Here is a 20,133-nt window from a genome sequence, read left to right as displayed (position 1 = left end):
ATACTGCCACCACAAATTATACTCATATTACGTATTGTACTGTACTTCAAATGAAAATTGGGACATACAAATAACTATTTTAAAGTAGTTATAAAAAAAATTAGAATCGCAATGTTCCACTTAATCTTCTATATTTTCATATCATAATATTTTCCACATAATCTATATACAGTATGAAAATTCAATAAATAAAATAAAAATTTTTATATTTTTGTAATGTAATTTATAACACAATTAGAAATAAATAAATAAATTCTTGGTATTGTCAACGTAATATCTTTAACTGATCGACATAAATGTGAGAGTCGGGAATTTCAGAGAAAATATTTTAGAAAATTAATAGCAATTTGTTAAAAATTTAATATAATAAATCGATATATTTTTTTCAAGTTAAAAAAATCAAAGAGAACAAGGAACAAACGTTTCCTTTGTTTAACAGTCAGTTCCTGAGAGAAATCTTTATCTCCCATGACTAAAAGGGTGGCTAAATCCGAAAGACACAGTCAGATGATCCTTAAGCTCGATCTCCATTGGAAGAGATCTGGAGAAATTAAAAGGTATAAATAGAGAATGCGCGCCAAACTCCGGGCAGTTCGTCTGAGTTCGATAGGACCCGAATTTGCCATACAAATTAGGCACCTCAGCAGATCCCGGAAGAAGCTACCATATATGAAGGCACCAGTGGCGTGCCGTCATTGGAAGCGGTGGAAGCGCCGCATCCACCTTCCAATGACCTTCCTTTGTATTTTCATATTTTAATGTACTTTGAATTAATTAAAATTAATATTTTATTATAACTGCATTATGTATCTTATTAAAAAATTCTAGACTGTGAAAAAAACAATAAGATTCCTATTGTATATTCGAATGTCAGTGGCGGAATGGAAGCGCTTCCGAGACAGCTTTCAAGGCGAGAATAACTGAATGGTGTAAAGCAGCCAGAGGGCATTGGCGCATGCGCTTTACAGAGCACCAACCTCAGCCGGTTTAGCTCAAGGTCCTAGAATATATTCTAGGACCTTGGGTGGAAACTACACACGTGTAACGCTTCCAACGATTCTATCCCTTAGCCACTGGGTAGGGAGCTATCTGACTATGTGAATTGTTTAAGATTTAAAAAGTAAAGAGTGTTCAATGTTATTTTTATGTACGTTTTTTTGCAAAGTTATATTTAATTACAGTATAATTAAAAGAAAATTATAATTATATTGACAGATTTTCAGACAAAATCTTTAGAATTTTTATCACTTTTAGATGTTTTTCATAATATTAAAATTATTAACAATTTTTCCAAACGTGTTTTAATTCTTTAAATTAAGTAAATTTTATGGGAAATTTTTTGATTTATCTAAATTACGTAGTGAATCGCAATATTTATATTCGTGTCCGGACTATATTGACAAGTAACTCTTAAACATAAAACATGTTATAATTAAGGTCGATTCGAACAAAGACGTACTAAAAGAATTATATGATTTAATATCATTAATTTTTACGGTACCATCTACCGGTGGGTCTGTTGAGCGCAGTTTTTCGACCACGGAGCGAATTCATACATTGCCAGGAACACTGAGTCAGAGGAAAAATTGTCGTTGCTAGCGTTGCTTTCGATAGAAAAAGTGCTTTTAAATACGTCGATGGAGTCGACGACCAGAGACTTTTATGATAAAGTAATTAACGACTTGGCGGAAAAAAATCGCCGAATAGAATTAGTTTATAAAAAATTAAAAAAACAAGTTTTTCTATCATTGTTTGTATCGTATCAATTTGTATTATGTATGTATTATTTGTATTTTAGAACTAAAATACATAAATTGTTTATTTTTGTCATTTCCAGTATTTGTTTAAAACTTTTATGGAAATGTCATGTACCGGACAGGTCTGACCAGTCACGAAAGACGCGAAAAAAACGGTTAATTTAGAGAAAAATTTATTAGTTTAAAAAAACATAGGTAAAAGTCGTTTGTAGTCGGACACTCATTGTTTATATCAAACTGCCAGGCAGAAACCGTAAATCGCGAAAGGAAGTCGTCCTATGATCGGTGGAAGATCGAATTCGTCTTCGATTTTGACTTTTCTCACTCTCCAGGTAAGAGTCTCGTTATGTTTAGTAACCAGGGACCAACCACTCGGGAAGCGTGATTGAGGGAGAACGACCAATCAAAATGGATGAAAGAAAGAACGGAGATTGATATAATCTCCGACAGTCGAGGACACCTGGCACTCGATTTAACGTTCCGAATAACCAAAACGCCGTGTGTCAACGCGCGCAAAAAAAAAAAAAAAAAAAAAAAAAAACAATTTCTCCTCTATTGTGCCAACCTGTAACCCGTGCCACTTCGGACTTAGACCGTGTCCCCGACTCCAACGGGCGAAGTCTCCCCGTGCTTTACAGACTTGTCAACGCCACTGTCCCGGGGCCACCTTCGATCGACCATCGAAGAACCACATCGACGCTCAGGACGTCCAAACGGTTGATTGTTCTAAAGCAAACTATTTTGTACTGTACATAGTGTATGTTTATTTTATGTTAAAATAAACGGTTTTTGTCAGATACTTGTCGTCTTTGTCTCTACAGCCACCATCCATGTACGAATGGACCCTAGGCCATCACTGACGCGCAATGAACTGATTGCCCCTGGAAGTCGGCTTCTTACAGAAACACACCTTCCCCATCATCAAATGGCACGCCACTGTGTCATACATCTAATTTTGTTTTGTTTTTAATGAAATTTTATCTAAAATTGTTTAGTTTTGTTGGCAGGTACAGTGTTGAATTCAAGAGAATACCGAGGGTTTCCTACAAAAAATTTCTCCGACGAAAAATATCTGAACTCAACACTGTAGAAGTGGTGCCCTAATTCAAATTTTTCCGGCCCCATGAAGTTACTGTCGAAAAATTATTTACTGTGCTAATATGGAATTCCCTCTGCACATTTCAAAATTCCCATTACACATTTTGTGTCCAGTTTTACGTTAGAATGTGCGCTGACTCCCAGAATTGGTGTAGATCAGGGTTTCCAAACTTTCCAAGAAGAGACGACATTGCTAATTCTGGCGGGCCGGAGCGATTTAATATTACATATACGTGTGTGTGTGTAAATTTAAAAAATAATAATTATTATAGACAGTGCCGTCTTTAGAACGTAAGTGGTCGTGGGCCAGGACCAAGATTGGGCCCCCATAAGGAAACAGAAACAATAGTATATTACAGACCTAGGGATGCATTATTTGTTTCTTCCCGTGGAGTATATACGATTTTTCACCTCCCTCGGCCAGGAAGTGGAATTTTCATTCTGCGCAGCAGGAAGAAAGTACCATTTTCGGCCGAGGTGTGATGAATAAGAAGTATCAAAAATTTTTTTAAGTTTTCTTACTCTAAGAATAACAAAAATTATTATTTTAAAAATTAAGTTAATATATTAATCATTGAGTTTTTAATTTTAATCAAACTTTTTATTCAAACTTCAATTAACCTATTTTTTATTTGTAACTTTATTACTTTCGGATTAGAGGCCCCCAGGCCGTAGGAGTCCTGGCCCAGTTCTATGATCCCTGTCCTGCCCTAAAGACGGCACAGGTCATAGAACTTTATTAAGAAGTAATAAAATATATTAAACACAAATATCGTTTGATTAAAAAATTGCCGGAACAAATAAATTTAAACTTAGCCAATTTATTTTAAAAAATACTCAAGAGGAACAATGCATAAAAATGTCCTCAAACTTTGTCCCTTTCATTCACATCAGAAAATTAACAGTCTCACGTCGATCTTTCTTTACACGCTTGTGTCTACAAATGGCTGGTATACGATAACCTCGCTTCAATGCGTTCGATTTAAACTACTTTTGTTAACTCTTTTTATACTTAAAAGCTTTTTGTCAGTTTAATTAGATTTTTATGTTATTTCGATTACATTTTTGTTTATTTATATAAAGTGATTTTATCGAAATAAACGTTTTTCGATTTAAACTCTTACAAATTTGTTTTCTGATCTGAAAAATCCAGCAACGAGTTGCTTAACTTTCCCGGCAACCTTTCCCAGAGTTTAATTTTGAGGGTAGGAATGGATTTTATTTAAAAAAACCGTAAATGCTAATAATGAGTAAAATCGTCATTAAGTCCGACGCTACTCGAGTGTGAGACCGGGACTTCACACCCCCCCAAGTCGGGAAACTGGCTGTCGAGTTAGAGCCATTAAATCGATGACTTATTCCGTAAACAGGACTGGTGTGGTCGAAGAACGGGGTGCGAGAGACGATTTAATTGTCGCATTCCCGATCTAATTGACAGATTCCCGATCGTAAATCGTGCGAACGACTGAGGGATCGTTCGCCGGAATAATTTTGGTCATCGATTTACACCGAGTTTAAAGCGGAATTTGTCCGGCTCTCCTACGGAGGGGCGGTGGTAGGGACCGAGTGGTCTCAGCTGCACCTTCTCCGAGTCAGAAAAACACAGTTAGAGTGTAATTTACGGGTCCGTAATTCGGGGAAGGGCTTGACCCGACTCCGGAGGGGAACGGCCCGGACGGGGAAGTTCGGGGATGTTCGGCGACCCCGCGGCCCGAATCGCGTCCCTGACAACAGACCAGGGACCAATAGAATAAAAGAGGACCATCGTTCGGACCAACCAAAACCTCGGGATTTCGGGTAAAAATGTTATAAAAGCCCAGAGTCCCAAGGACACGGGGAGTTTGAAGTGAGAGATCGGGACCCAGTTAGACCAACGTAACGACGAAACCCAGGGCGACGAAGAAGACCCGAGACTTGGATAAGTGCGGAAGAGTGAAGGACTCAACTTCCCCGAACACGCTTACGTTACTTCTACCCAGACTGAACTTATCTCCAGGTGTGGATCCCCGTTCTCCCTGTTTCCAGCAATCCCTGAGATCGAGGACGAACTTTCTTCGGTCCTACAAGAAGCTTCGCCTCCAAATTCAACGATCGACTTCATCAGATTGGCAAATCGCCATCATTGTAAGCATGTCTTTACTAAAATAAACGCGGTAAAATTTGTAAATACGGTCTCTGTGTGGATCTCTTTGCGTCCAGCAAACCACTACCCCCATACGGTAAAGGCTTTCTCGTGTCATCCTGACAGATCGCGAGCAAAGCGAGGGTCGTAACCTTTTCACCTAAGGTCTATCCCTAAGGCGAGTAGGGTCGGTCGGGTCGTATACCTCACACTAGATATGACACACGACCTCCTTTATCACCCCACCCCCTTGACCTTTAATTTCCGAAATTTAATAGCATCAATCCTTCTAATACACAAACCTGTCTGCAAAATTTCACAAATTTTCAACAAAAAGCACAGGAGTTATTAAGCTTCAAAGAGGGTGAACAAACACTAACATCCATAAATACAGAAAAAAACCCCGAATTGTTTTTTTCATTTCTAGACGTTTCAAGGTTTCGAGTCCAAAAATGTAAAAATCTTGTGGGGATCAGTTTTTGACCGACCGCCATACTTTCCCTGTGTTATATACTGAAGAGCTGGGAAAGTAAAAGTAAATTCATAAATCGAAGTGTCTAAACTTATTTCTATGTTATCATTTTATATTTTATTAGAAGCAGTAGAAACCACAAAAGTCTGCAAGTTTTCCTTTATGAGTTGAAGGGCTAATATAATGCTTATAATCGATCGGATGTAAAATAGGATGAAAAATTCGGTTACTTAATACTTGAATATCCCATGCTATCAGAATGATTCTGCCTGAAGTCTAGTTGAAAACAAATTCTCCTCCTTTATTAGATTGAGAAATTCAATAGGATTGAAATAAATATTCAGAAAGTTTTTATTCCTTTATTGATTAGATACATGCTTTCCTCTCAATAAAACCAGTAATATCATACGATCATATAACGAATTTACATAAAATATTAACGTAAACTAACGTTTAAATCTTAATTCGTATTTCATAAAACATCTGAAATGCAAATATAATTTCACATAATATGCATCGATATTTCAGAACCAGTAAAAAGGTTGTTTTAAAAGAATGATAGGAGCAGGAATGTATCTATTTATTATTACCGGATCTGGAATTCTTGTTTTCGTTGGTCTGTTAAAATGGCTTCTTTTTATGAGTTCAGATGCTTTTTCAGCTATCATTACAGATATTACATCGGTATTACCGGACGGAATAGTTGGCATAATGGATGCATCCGCAACTCTAAGTTTTTTAATTCCTTTGACTCTGAAACAATACGTTTTTAAATAAATTTATGTTTATAACTTATTTACATTCACGCCTTAGTGGCTACTAAGATAATATGTATGACTTTCTAAATAAATAATTAGATGTTACCTTAGTTCTGGGTCGACTACTCCAGTGGAATCATTCCTAGATGCCATTTTACAAGTTCCAACGGGATTATTCTGCGTATTACTTAAAACACGAGCTGCACAGGCTAAATAAGGATCACTATAATGTGGGAAGGATTCGCATCTGGGAACGATGGTACTAAACAAACTTGCTTTTAATTTCACGAGAGCCGGAGTTCTCGACAGTTTTATAGCAAACTTCATTCCTAGATAAATCAAACATCATTTATAACACTTCCATAAAATTAATTAATATAGTATAATAAGATTTGTCTTTACCGTTGACCAACATTTCTATATCTTTTGGATGAGATAGATATCGAGGATTAATTATTGGAGCTTCGTAAGGATTTTTCGACTTAATAGTAACGTAACCTCTACTATAAGGTCTTAGAAGTGCAACAGAAACCATAAAATTTGGAATCGATTCGTAATGGTCGAATACGTTTTTATACACCTTTAAAGGAAGAATTATATTAAATATTAACAGAAAATAAAGATTTTATTTTAAGATTTAAAAAAATACTTCGTCTGTAAGTCCTAAAGCTTGTTTCATTTTTAATCCATCTTTTTTTGTACTAATTCTAGAATTTGTAAAAAGTAACTGTACATCTGGCCAATCATCTTGTAGCGATCTCAATGGAGAATTGATGTAAGCCATACCTAAAGCGTTTTTGAAAGTGGCTAATGGACCTATTTATTAAAAGAAAGAAATAAATTCTATTAATTAAATTAATACTATTAAACATTATTAATATTTGATATAAAATTTACCGGTTCCATTAATTAAAAATTTTAAATAATCATCTTCGGAAATGGTCTTTTCTATAGTTTTATTGACAGAAAAGAAAAGAACTTCTGCGACTATGTGATCCTGAAGATTGTGCCCCACTGGTAAATCAGCAACAACTGGAATCTAGGAATAATAAGTTATTATTATTATTATTATTTAAAGTAATAATTATAATGATTTAAATTAATAAAAGATCAAGTAAATAGAGATTCATTAAGTCTAATTTTTTTTAGTCAATTAATTCATGAAACTTAAATAGAATGCTAAGAATATATATATATATATATTTACTTACAGCTAAACTTTTAAGTTGTTCAGCCGGTCCTATTCCCGATAGCATCAATAACTGAGGTGTATTAATTGCGCCTGCAGAAATAATAATTTCTTTCCTAACTTTAACAATTCTACTTTCGTTTTTATAGTGAAATTTTACACCAGTTGCAACTTTTTCAGAATTGATTAAAATCTGAAATTATAAAACAAAATATAACTATATATACTATAATTAGATAAATTATATTAAATTTCAAATTGTAAATATCAAAAATTAAAATAATTTACTTCTGTAACGAAGGCTTTGGTGATTATTTTTAAATTAGGTCTTCCAGCGGCAGAACGTAAAAATGCTGTTTCCGAGCTGCACCTTTTACCATTTCTGATTGTTCCTTGCTGAAGACCGAACCCTAAAATATAAAACTTTTTACTACAAGAACTTTTTCGTTTAATAAAATAATGAGTCTTAGATTTTACCTGTTTGTTTGGGACCATTGAAATCTACAATATCGTAACCGGACTGTATTCCTGCTTCCAGAATGGCATTTGTTATGGAGTTATTTGGAATTACAGACGATACAGTTAATTCGCCTTCACTGTTGTGGTACTCTACAAAACGAGTTTACATTGTTATGGGGTACTTTTTTAATTTGGTGTTCGAAACATAATCTATGACAGTGTTTTTCAACCTTTATCTGATCGCAGACCGGTGAAATTATTCAAAATTTAACGTGAACCAAGTAATTAAATGTGACTATGAATTATGCTTATTTATTAAGTTTAAGTTTATGTATTCTTATCTGGAGATGCCGTACGTAACAAAGTGCTTACGGTAACTCTAGATTACTATTTAAATAACACCCGTAATCAATTGCACCGCTTCAGTACGGTCAAATATTTTTCTGCGAACCGGCGCACAGTGGGTCGTGAGACGATTCTAGCAGGACTTAAGTATGTACGCTAGTGCAATTCATTTTTACAATAAAAATTTTTTACTTAGCTATCGTATCAACTAAAAATTTACATATCGAAGTCACATTCGGAGTTTGACTCGGATTCATCTTGTACTACGTCAGGCTCGGTGCTTTTAGTAATTTTAAAACGTTAGCGGTTAAACGGAGTTTTTTCTTCATACCAAGCGATCTAAGGTTTGTAATGAGAGGATCCGAAGAAATTAAAAGATTATATAAAATATCTGTATTAGTGTTTATTCTAAAAGTTTTTCGGGAATAACTCACGAATTTTTTTAAATTCCTTGTGTCTAGCTTCTTGCACTTCTTCGGACAATTTTCCTATTAGAACGAGAAACGAAGATATAATTTTTGATCCGTGTATTAAAACTTTGTGATGAGTGACTGGCATGGGATACCAATGATAAAGCGTCACGTATAACTCCGCTGTTTCCTTCGTGTAGATTTCGAATTTGCTTGTATCGATTTCGTAGCCGGTTGCCAGTGCTTGTAATATAACCGAAAATCGTTCTATTAGGTTCTTGTTAACACCGGTTATCTCTGCGGTAAGAGTGGCATTCGAAAAAAATCTTCTCGCCGAATTACCGTCGTTGGTGTTTCCACCACCTCGCTTGGGAGTATCCAGAAGTAAACCAGTTTCGGTTCTAAATCTATCAATAATATTTTTCTTTCTTGACTCTTTCTCTTCGGTCTTGCGCACTTGCCATTTTTTAATATCCTTCGATTCGCTATGTGAAGAATGCATTCCATGAATTTCATGTGACAATCAGGAGTCGATAGACCAAATAAAAAAGTTTCTTCATTACATTGCCTCACTTTAATGTTAGGTAGATCGTTCATTTGGCTGGATGTGGCACTACATACGTAAACTTTTGAGTCGATTTATTTGATGTTAAAGCATTACAGACCTTAGTATCGACCATGGTTTCGATAAATTCGTGATTTACTTTTAAAGTGAAATTATTATATATAATTTCGGTACTTTGTATCTCACAAATCTGGTTTTTAATGTGAATAAATTCATACAGACTTTCCTTGTCGGTTTCTTTTACGAAGCGTAAACGAATTGGTCTGCAATATCTGGTAGAACTTGGTCTGGGATTTTGCCCTAAAATTACCTTTTTCTCATTTTTGTCGTAAGCAAAAGTTTGTATATGTACAAAAAACGTCGTAATTATATTAGCGTTCTCGAAATTTTCTTCCGAAGCTCTTTGTTTGTATCGACTCTGTCCTCCACTGCCATTCAAACCCCATTTGTAAACGTTGGTAATATTCTTCAAATTGCATTTATCTTTTACAGAAAAACTCTTTAATACATCTGTTAGAGTGAAAAAAAAGACGTTCTGTAGTTAGGTCCATTAAAGTTTGAAATTTTATATCACTTTTATCTTCTGTAATAGTAGTGTGGCCGCCAGCGCCAGAGATCCCGAACACTGCCTGGCAACACTTGCCAACGAGATGTTGGCTGGCAACTTGTAAGAAAAAGAGGCGCGAAAAGTTCGCGGCTTTTTGCCTGGATGTTGGCCGAGGATGTCGGTGGCAGTTCTCACCTTTTTAATAAAGTTTTTTTTTTTACTGTTCGTGTTTGTCTGCTTAGTTCTAAAGATCAGTAGGATCGAATGACAAAGTAGCATCTGATGGATAACAGGCTTTCTTTGCATTCTTGATGCTGTGGTATCACGTATAAATATTAACACCTTTTTCTATAGCACTTTGCCGTAACATTATATACTGCGATTTAGTTAATTTCATAGAGGTAAAGCCAGAGCTTACTCGGAAGAATACATTTTGTGTAGTACCGATGGTCGATTAAATGCCTTTTTCAATCTCGTCGCTGATTTTGAGATTTCATAATACTTTTTATTGCGTTAGTTGCATCTCTTTTTCCAGATAATCTTAACTTTACCTCAGCAGCATAAGTAATTTCATTTGAATTTCGATCATCACTGATTTCTTGAACTTTTCTCATCCTATTGTCCTCGGTCCAGTTTTCGAAAAATCCTTTTTGAGACGTCCCATTATTTGTTTTTGTGATGTTTTACGGCTTGCACTAGTTTGTGGCAAATCGACATTTTCGATAATTATCTGATCATTGAGCCATAAATGATTAAAATGTTTGATATTTCGATTACATCTCTTCCATCTTTGACCTAGACCAACGGAAAAAGAAGAAATGATTCGACGTAACTCATTTTCCATACCTCGACTAGGATTTGTTAAATTCAACTTTTTTTAAATGTAGTCTACGGTAATATTTTATACTTCGAATGACTCGCTTATCATTTTATCTTTTTCTCTCAGTTTTTCAAAATGTTCACTCCTGCTGACTACAAGCTAACGCCCTGTGAAAAAAATGGTTATACATCAAAATCCGCGCGTTTCCGCACATAAATATCTGTTAAGCATAACTATAAAACCTTCAAAAATCCGGAAAAAATGAAATTAAAACGTACAAAGACATACGAAAAAAGATGCAGAAGTTTTAAAGTGCTACTTATTTAAAATAAAGTATAAAAATCCCTTGGGTTTGCGATTGTTTTATATAAAATCTCATCATTGACTATTATTAATGAAATACGCATATTAAAATACATACCTTGGCGATTACTATTCATCTTAATATTAAATAAAAACACTCAAAACAACCAGCGAAACAACTATTCAAAACAACTATTCAACACGGCATTACGTTATGAATCCAACGAGATATAAAACTGATGCTTTTCTTTTGTTGTTTAGTAACTCCACGGGGCGTATTTTAAAAATTATCGATATCAATTGACTCACTGGAATGTTGTTTATTAATTCATGAATATGTAAGGGCCATTATCAGTTATGCATTTTTTTACTTTTGTCCTCCTAGAATCATTTCACGACCCACTGTGCGGCGGTCGAAAAAAACTGATCTATGGTACAATGAATTCATAAAAGCTTTTGTAAAGCATTTGAAGTACAGTAGAGCGTCGATAAGTGAAACGTCGGTAAGTGGAATGGCCGGAAAGTGGAACGATTTTCAGTCGGACTGTGTCGTGCTGAATCGAATGTTTTTGATACTAAATTTACTTCTAAAGTATAATTTTCATGCTTTTTATATTCTTTAATATATTTATTTTGTTTGTACAAAATGCAGAAATAATTTTTAACGATACGATAGCCTCGATGATTATTATAAAAATTTTCGTTAGGCTTAAAATCGACGAAAATTCAACACGAAGCGACACGCCACGGAGAAAAATTCAACAGGAAGCGATACGCAATGGAGAAAAATTTGAACATCGGACAGGTTAATGTATTTTTTCGTACAAAGTCGGAAACTAGAACAAATCATTAACTGGAAGGACCCCAGTCCCCAATTGGTTCCACTTTTCGACGCTCTACTTGTAAATAATAATATTCATATTCGCTTGAATTAATATCTTAGTGCAGAAGACATTCCAAAAGAATGGAAAATTGGCTCTATCTATAAAAAAGGAGAACTATCGAAGAATTACAGTAACAGCAACATTTAATAGATTATATGAACGAATAATAAGAGATCTAATCGAAGAAGAATATCAAACAAAAGAAAAAGAAGAGCAGAGTGGATTCAGAACAGGAAGATCATGTATGGACAATATTTTCTGTATAAAACAGATTATGGAAAAAAGCTTGGCAACAGGACAGGAAACTCATTTGTTGTTTATAGACTTATGTCCCAGCATCAAAATTATGGGCGACATTAAAAGAGATAAATATTTATAATATACTTATTAAAGCAGTTAAAGAATTATATAGAGAATCCATAACGAAAGTAAAAATTGGAAAAAATATCAGAAGGATTTATGGTATCAAAAGGACTAAGACAGGGATGTTGTATCTCACCAACTTTATTTAAAAATCTACGTAGAAGGAGTATTGAAAATATGGAAAAGAAGATGTAATATGGGAATAGATACTAAGGGTAAACCAATGTTTACATTGCAATTTGAAGATGGTCAGGTGATTATGGCAGAAGATAAGGATGAACTAGATTGCATGACAAGAAAAATAAAAGAGGAATATTTTAAAGGCGGTTTATGTATAAACATGAGTAAAACAAAATATTTATGCATAGGAGGGGCTAAAACAGACATGGAACTGGAAGAAGGAGAAAAGATTGAAAGATGTTAACATTACAATTATCTTGGAATAAAAATTCATCAAGATGGAAGAGATACAAGATTAGCACAAGGTAAGAGAGCAGTTAAAAGATTAAATGGAATATGGTGGGGTGAAGAAATAACTGGATCAAGAAAGAAAAGAATATATAATGCTATTGTTAAAAGCATTCTGTTGTACGGGGCGGAGGCGTGGAGAATGACTGGGGAAGAGAAGAGAAAAGTAACAACGGGATGGATGCATTGAGAAGATCGTGCAGAATCTCAAAAAGAGAAAGAATAACTAATGAGAAAATCAAAGACCTAATGGGATTGAAGGAGACGGTTTTGGAAGAAATAAAGAGGAAACAACTTATTTGGTTTGGTCATGTGAAAAGAATGAGTGATGAGAGCCTCCCGAAAATGTCAATGGAATACATTCCACAAAAAAAGAAAAAGAGAGGAAGATCCAGACGACAGAGTAAAGTTAGCATTTAGTGAAAAAAGGATTAAAGTGGAATGGTGGGTGTGTGGATAGAGAGAGGTTGAGAGGGTTCCTGGAGATCGGAAGGCGACGTCAGACGCCATAAACCGAATATAGATAGATTCACTTGAATTAACTGTTAAATACTAATTCGTATTAAATATATATTTTGTTTAAAATATTAGGTCTATATTTAAAAACTATTTACAGATTTATTTTTAATTCCAAATAATTATAAATAGGTGATCTATTATGATATTTCGTTAATGATACTACTATCCTATAACGTTAAATATTCCTTAGTTAATCTCCTTACTTAGTACTTTCATTTAATACCTTTATTAAAAAAGTTTGGATCAGTATTTCCTTCAGATTTCAAAAAATATGGAAGAACTTCTTTCCAACTCCATCCAGTAGCACCTGCTTTTGCCCATTCATCATAATCTTTTTTATTTCCACGCAAATAAAACATATTATTAATAGAACTGCTTCCTCCTAATGCTTTTCCACGAACCCAAGTGCTTCTCTGAAAAAATTTGAAACTTAATTAAAACGATAATTTTAAGTTTCAAACTACATCAATTTAAACCAATGTAAAACTTACCTTATCCTTCGTACCCAAGAAAGAATGAGTTTGAGGTACTGTTTTATATTGCCAGTCAAAACGGGAATGCTGTAAATTCTCAGCTAATGCAGGAATTTCATTCATCAGACTGGGAATATCCCCAGCTTCTAGCAACAGCACATTATTGAATTTATCTTCTGACAGGCGATTTGCCACCGTTGCTCCCGATGAACCTGCTCCAACTTAACATATAATTTATTTTTAATTTTTTAATTCTATTTAGCAGTTAATTACTTTAATTTTTTTTTATAATTTAGCAGTTAACTTGCCTATAATGTAGTCATATTCGGAAGCACTCAGATTTGGTCGGAAAAATATAAAAAGCAAAATAAATACATGCCAACGATAATTTTCCATTGTCTTATTGTGATAATAGTCAATATAATAATTTCTTAAATACTAAAAGTAAGACAAAATTGGCCAATCAGAGACAGAAATAATCGTTGAATAATTTGAAAAGAGTTACGTTTAGAATTACAATTTCTACAATTAAATGCTAGGGTTAAATTTCATAAATATTTATTTATAGTGTAAAATCGTGTAAAACAGTAAGTATCTCTACTTACTGTTTTACACGATTTTATGATCAATATAATTAAGGTGCGTATAAAGTTAACGTTTGAATCGAAATTTAGTTATTAGAAAAATGTAATTATATTTTTTAACTTTGAACTAACAATTATGTATGTTTTTTTCCCCACAAAAATTTATCAATGTAGGCCTACAAGCTAATACAAGCAGTTTCTGTAATTGTGTTTTATAAACTACGTTATAAAATATTGAAACTTCGTTTAAGAAAAGAAAAAATATGTTTATTTATTTCGAAATGAAAAACATTATATAAAATTCAGTTAGAGCATTAATTGTTCTTTATAAGTATTTATTGGACAAAGTAAAAATCGACATAAAAATTATTTAAAACTTATTTTAAAATAGGCCTCAAATATTTCTAACGTTAACTTTTATTACTTTCTCAGTTATAGTATATACAACAGAGGGAAAGTATGGCAATCGGTCAAAAATTGACGCACCAAGATTTTTACTTTTTGGGCTAAAAAAAAACCTTGAAATGTCGAGAAATACCAAAAAATTTGGGAGTTTTTCTGTATGTATGGATGTTATTGTGTGTGTGTGGAAGGCACGATTTACTCGCCCACTTTGAAGCTTAATAACTCCTGTCTTTTATCGACACTTTCTGAAATTTTGCAGGGAAGTTTGTGTATTAGAGGGATTGATGCTATTAAATTTCGGAGATTAAAGATCAAGGGAGTGGGGTTAAGAAAGGGGTCGCGTGTCAAATCTCGAGTACGGTCGGACTTTTCAGTAGCGTAACGAGGGGGGCATGAAGGTAATAGTAACTATTCGTAATATATTATAGATATTTTAAGGTAGGTACTACATTCTATTATTATTTGTATTATATTCTTATTAAATTCTATATATTATATTATTATATGTGTTTCTGGAAGGGGGAGGGGGCGTCAATAAAGTGTCGTGCCCCGGGCACCAGTTATGTACGCTACGTCACTGGGACTTTTACTCGTTATTATCATTTACATTTTTTTTTTTTTTTTTTGTAAATAAAAATCATCCTTACCCTCAAAATAAGCTTTTTGCCATTTTATAATAATTAATTATATAAAAAGTTTTAAAATAAAATATCATAACAGATGGCGCTACACGCAATTTTAAATGTTTCCGGGAAAGTTACGGAACTCTGCTGGATTTTATTTTCGTGTTTTGAAATATCCGATATTATCCTTTGTAATTTACATTAATATAATTACAATCTGGGCATGGCCGAACCCGCGATGGATAATATATTTTTTTAAATAATTCTTTTCTTAACTCTTTTCGCCCTATAAGCATTAAGAGGAGTTTTTGTCAAGCCCATTAAATAGTGAGGGTCGGGGCCGATATGCCGGACGGACCACCCCCGAAAAACTTCCAAAGTTTATCGACCTGTCCCGGATCCCCAGAGCGGCAGGCCGCTCGGCATCCGGCTGTCCACTTGCCAAGGGTAAGAGAAAAAGGAGTCTTTTTCTCATACCCTTGAAAGTCAAAACGAATTTTAAAAGTTAACCTAGCTTTATGTGAATTGTTAAATATCAACAAATGAAGCCTTTTCTTCATAAAATTAAAAAGAAAAAAAAAAGATAATAAAAAAGTCGCCTATTGAAGAAATGGCTATCAAATCAGCTTCAGTAATTAGCATAAACTAGTCGTTTAATATAAGGACAGTGTATAAGAAGGTAAAATTTATTAGGAGATTGCAATAATTAACTTATTTTAATTAAAATTTATTTTTTTATAAATTCATTGAATACAAGATATAATTTGGGATTATCGTTTTTTAAGCGAATAAATATTAAGTTGTGTCTATTTTCCGTAATTTGTAATTTTCTTTTATATAATTTGATAATGTTTTATTCGAAAAATCTACTTGTTCATAAGTTCATTGTAGCTTAAGTTACATCTATATTGTTACATTAAATGAGGATATGCTTTACATACTTTTCTTCCATTTAATTTGATGATAAAATAAAAAAGGTTAACTACTGACTAATTAATGATTTGTTGCAAATTTTACAAAAATTCCTATAAAAAACTATTTTTTAATGTTAAATCGAACATAAAAGTTATAAATTTAATTGAAAACATAAAAAATGAGTTACCTATTAAATATTTGGGAAAAATTGTTTTTTTAGAAAGAGAATGATTTAAACATTCAAAGTTACATTCAATGATCAGCATTATCATTAAAATTTTATTCTGAAATCGAATTAATTTGATTTATTTTCTATCTTAATGACTTTACTAGGAAATTTATTTATTAATATGAAAGCGATATTCCAATTACAAGTTTTATTTGAAAATAAACATTCATTACATTAAAGTAAAAAGCGTTACTATTTCGGATTTAGGGCCGGATAGCCGAGCGGTCAAGGTTAGCAGCCTGCCGCCCTGGGGGATCCGGGATCGAAAAATCCCCAGGAATTTTTCGGGGGTTGGTGCATCCAGATATGTCGGTCTCCGTCCCTCACCACCCGGCCGCCCCATTGTGGGCCTGGCCGAACCCATAATGGGCTTGCTATAAGAGACCCTCTTAGTGCCCACAGGGTGGAAAGAGTTACAAAAAAAAAAAAAAAAAAAAAAAAGCACTTACGTGTTTAAAGTAAATGAATACGGGTAGTCTTCAACTTTTGGACTCTGTCTTTCGTCATCGTGTAGTGGCGCTTTCTACGTGTTTTGGTGTCCGTAACATAAAATCATTTGTCAAAATTACTTTTTATAGTTTGCTTTCCGTTTAATGCGTAGTTTTAACATTTTAAGTAATATTTCATGTATTTACTGCAAAAGCTTTCCTATCATAACGAGCAATTATTTATTATGACAGCGTCGCAATGTCAGGCTGCAATTTTTAATCATTTTTAAAAATGTATTTAATTTAAAATACATGCTCGCCACCTCAAATTAATAGTGGCTTGTCCCTGAACATTATACCTTTCCTTTACTAATAGAGTCGTGCAAGTCATCTATTAACTGCTTTCAGAGGAAGAGTTTTGAATGGAAATAACGTGACTTCCGATTTTCATCGGAAGTTTGTATACAGTTACCGTGACTCTTGATGTATTGTATAAAAAACACATTCATTGTCGACAGAGAATCTTCTAAAAGCCTCGCTGTTCAGATTCCAGCAATAAGAGTTTTCGCTTAACTTCTTTGACCTCTCTTTCAAGAACAACATTTTTTTACTTTTGCTACCTTTGGTTCATGCTTAGTCTGTAAATGGTTTCTCTTGCTTGTATCAGGTGTTAAACTTCTAGATGAGCTTCCCGACTGTGGATTGTTTACATCATCTGCTTCAGGTACGACAGCTATTGCATTGATTACTTTTATTTCATGGTCGAGTGTTGTATTTTCTTCATGCGAGTCTGCTGGATGAACAAAAAAAAAAAAAAAAAAAAAAAAAATCAGTTGTTAGTGAATACATCGTTTTAATTTTAAACATTTTACGTACTATTAGTAGTTATAACAATAATATAATAAAACGGTCAGAAGACTGATAACAACAAAATCGGTCTTGTTATCAAAAATATAAAAATATTTATATTTTTGATGTTAACAAGTAACCCCAAATAAGAACAAACGAGAAATGTTAAAGACTGTGTTTAAACTAACCCATTCTTAATAATTTGACAGTCTTTTTTGTCGTTTCAGGCTGTCTTGGTCTTTTGCTTGGAGATGATCGTTTCCCTGAAAGGTCTTTGCTCAGATTCTTTGTCAGGTTCGGAAAAATAGTAGGCACTGCATCAGGTGTCAACGTCCACCTTTCCCTTGGCATTTCGACAGTTTCTCCTTTCACAGTGAATGTGTCATTTTTAACTATAAAACGACCATCGAAGTGCAAATCGCATACGTGGCATTTCGTCGTCAATTTCGCCCTACGAGGTATTGCCTTTGCCCACGATTCTAAGTAGCAGTCTCTTGCTTTAAAAAAATGCCTTTTTTCGGTTGCTGTAACATCGTGAAAGTAACCGCTACTGCATCCTGGAACAAAACACGACGGCATTATCTGTGTTTTACTCGAAAATCAAACTAAAAGTAACTCAATGTTCACAGATTAACAAACTCTCATAGTAAACTTGCATTTGTTTACTGAACTATAATCTTTTCGCCCTCTGTCGGCCAAAATATTTCCCCTAAGGAATGTATGAATAGAAACGTCATCAGTTGACAGACCATTAGTAAATATATATATATATATATATGCTAAAAAATTATTTAAATATTATTTTCCGTCTTATAGTATTGTAAAACGTATTAATAAACATTACTTGTAATGAATAAATAAATTTCTATTAGAAATATTAAAATATAGGGAGGTGTTTTGAGCTGCAAGCAAAATACTGACATCATTATGCATCATTAGAATCTGTGATTCAAACACCCATGCGTTTTGAGTACCGAAGGAAATGGATGAATGATATATAAGATCGGAAATCTGTTTATAGTTAAAGGAAATCTTACGGTAATTTAAAAATGGCAGATCGAAGAAGAGCCGAATTAGAAAAGAAGAAGCAGAAATTAGCTATGATGAGAGAAGAAAAAGAAAGAAGAAGAAGAGAAAGGGAAGCTCGAGAGGTATCTTCATTTAAATATCACATTTAATTATAAATTATAATCAATAAAAATGTATTAACGTAATAATATTGTTAAATCGTACAATATCGCGTAATTTTGAGTTAATCATTTAAATATTTGTAAACAAATGACTGGTGTTTCCAAGACATTGCAGGTTTCTCTTATTTTTTTAATAGGCATGTCGCCCTAAATATGATTATGACTAGTTTTTTAATAAACGAACGAATAAATATAAGTAAGGTAATTATTTTTTAAAGGTTTTTTCATAAGTTGTTTATTTAAAATTATTATTTTCTGGTTTTATATATTGTTCAATTACTTAGAATACACTAAGAATGAAGCGTCATACTTTTGAACTTATCAATATTCGTCAGTGTTAACTTGTGGCAATGATACATTAGACAACAATGTACAGTATATTATTACTTTATTGCAAATTGCCACTATAAATTTGAATTATGAATAACTTTTACTGATAAACATGCATTTATAGATTAATTAATAAATTCTAAAATTTTACAAAAATTGAAAGGCAGGGAAATAACATATTAAACAGTATTTTTTTGTATTTGGAAAGTATATGGTACCAGACCCAAATATCATGCAAGCTTGGGACTGGAAGGAGTCTAGATTTCTGGATTTTCCAGTTTTCTGGACACAGACTAAATACATATTTAAAATATAAAGTAAAAAATTGAAAATAAAGAGCAAAGTTGTATTTAACATATATGCCAGTAATCGTGTGTAGCTGACATTATGTGATTCAAACCACGGAAACCAAGCCAAAGCACTCGCATGGTGAACTACAGATGTACTGCGGTCCATCAAATTCAAAATCAGCAGTTTTCTGATAATTCTGGCTTTCTGGAAGCCAGATATTTGAGATATATAAGAGAATTGAAAACTTCTGAAATATTCTACTTTTCCCTTGTGAACTGTTATCTTTCAATAAAATATATAATATAAATGAAATATTTATATAATATAATTTATATATAAATATTTAATATTTATATAATATAAATTATATAAATATTTTCAATAAAATATATAATTTTAATTAATAAATGAATATTATTCAGTTACCTTAGAATTACTTTAGTTACCTAATCTTACCTAATTGAAAATCTGCAATATCTGTTATATTTATTTTAATTATGAAGTAACAAAATTGATTGCATTGGTATGAAGATGATGCTCAGTACTGTAAACAGCCACCCTCCTGGATATGTTGCCTCTGTATCATTAATATAAAGCAGTTTGTTAATTTTTAAGTTTATATTTAATTGTTTATATTATAATAAATTTAAGTAATTGAGATATTAGTTTAGCTAATTTTTGTAAATTAAAAATGTTATCAAATTAATTTTTCTAAACCTTTTTAGTAAATTAATTTT

At 33.1% G+C, this 20,133-nt stretch overlaps 2 protein-coding genes across 2 annotated transcripts in view; one reads left to right on the top strand and one right to left on the bottom strand.

Annotated features, from left to right (window-relative positions):
• Positions 1-5,782: 5,782 nt before the first annotated feature.
• Positions 5,783-13,948, bottom strand: LOC136978738 (glucose dehydrogenase [FAD, quinone]-like). The gene is made up of 11 exons (XM_067274533.1): positions 13,861-13,948; positions 13,571-13,773; positions 13,303-13,492; positions 7,874-8,005; positions 7,685-7,806; positions 7,419-7,589; positions 7,105-7,246; positions 6,857-7,023; positions 6,610-6,787; positions 6,314-6,536; positions 5,783-6,202 (listed from the first exon to the last, which is right to left on the bottom strand). Exons 1-11 carry the CDS (start codon positions 13,946-13,948, stop codon positions 5,974-5,976), a joined length of 1,845 nt encoding a protein of 614 aa, XP_067130634.1. The 3' UTR covers positions 5,783-5,973.
• Positions 13,949-18,462: 4,514 nt separating this feature from the next.
• The window catches only part of LOC136978737 (cytoplasmic dynein 1 intermediate chain 2-like), a 46,462-nt gene continuing 44,791 nt past the window's right edge, over positions 18,463-20,133 (top strand). Inside the window, exon 1 of the mRNA XM_067274532.1 lies at positions 18,463-18,736. Within this exon, the coding sequence (XP_067130633.1) occupies positions 18,635-18,736 (102 nt within the window). The 5' untranslated portion in view covers positions 18,463-18,634. The remainder of the gene's footprint in view (positions 18,737-20,133) is intronic.

This window comes from Centruroides vittatus, unplaced genomic scaffold, assembly GCF_030686945.1.
Source record: "Centruroides vittatus isolate TY-2023 unplaced genomic scaffold, ASM3068694v2 contig_549, whole genome shotgun sequence".
Classification (NCBI taxonomy): Eukaryota; Metazoa; Arthropoda; class Arachnida; order Scorpiones; family Buthidae; genus Centruroides; species Centruroides vittatus.
The sequence above is the reverse complement of the archived record's forward strand: the minus strand, read 5'-3'. Positions and strand labels throughout refer to the sequence as shown.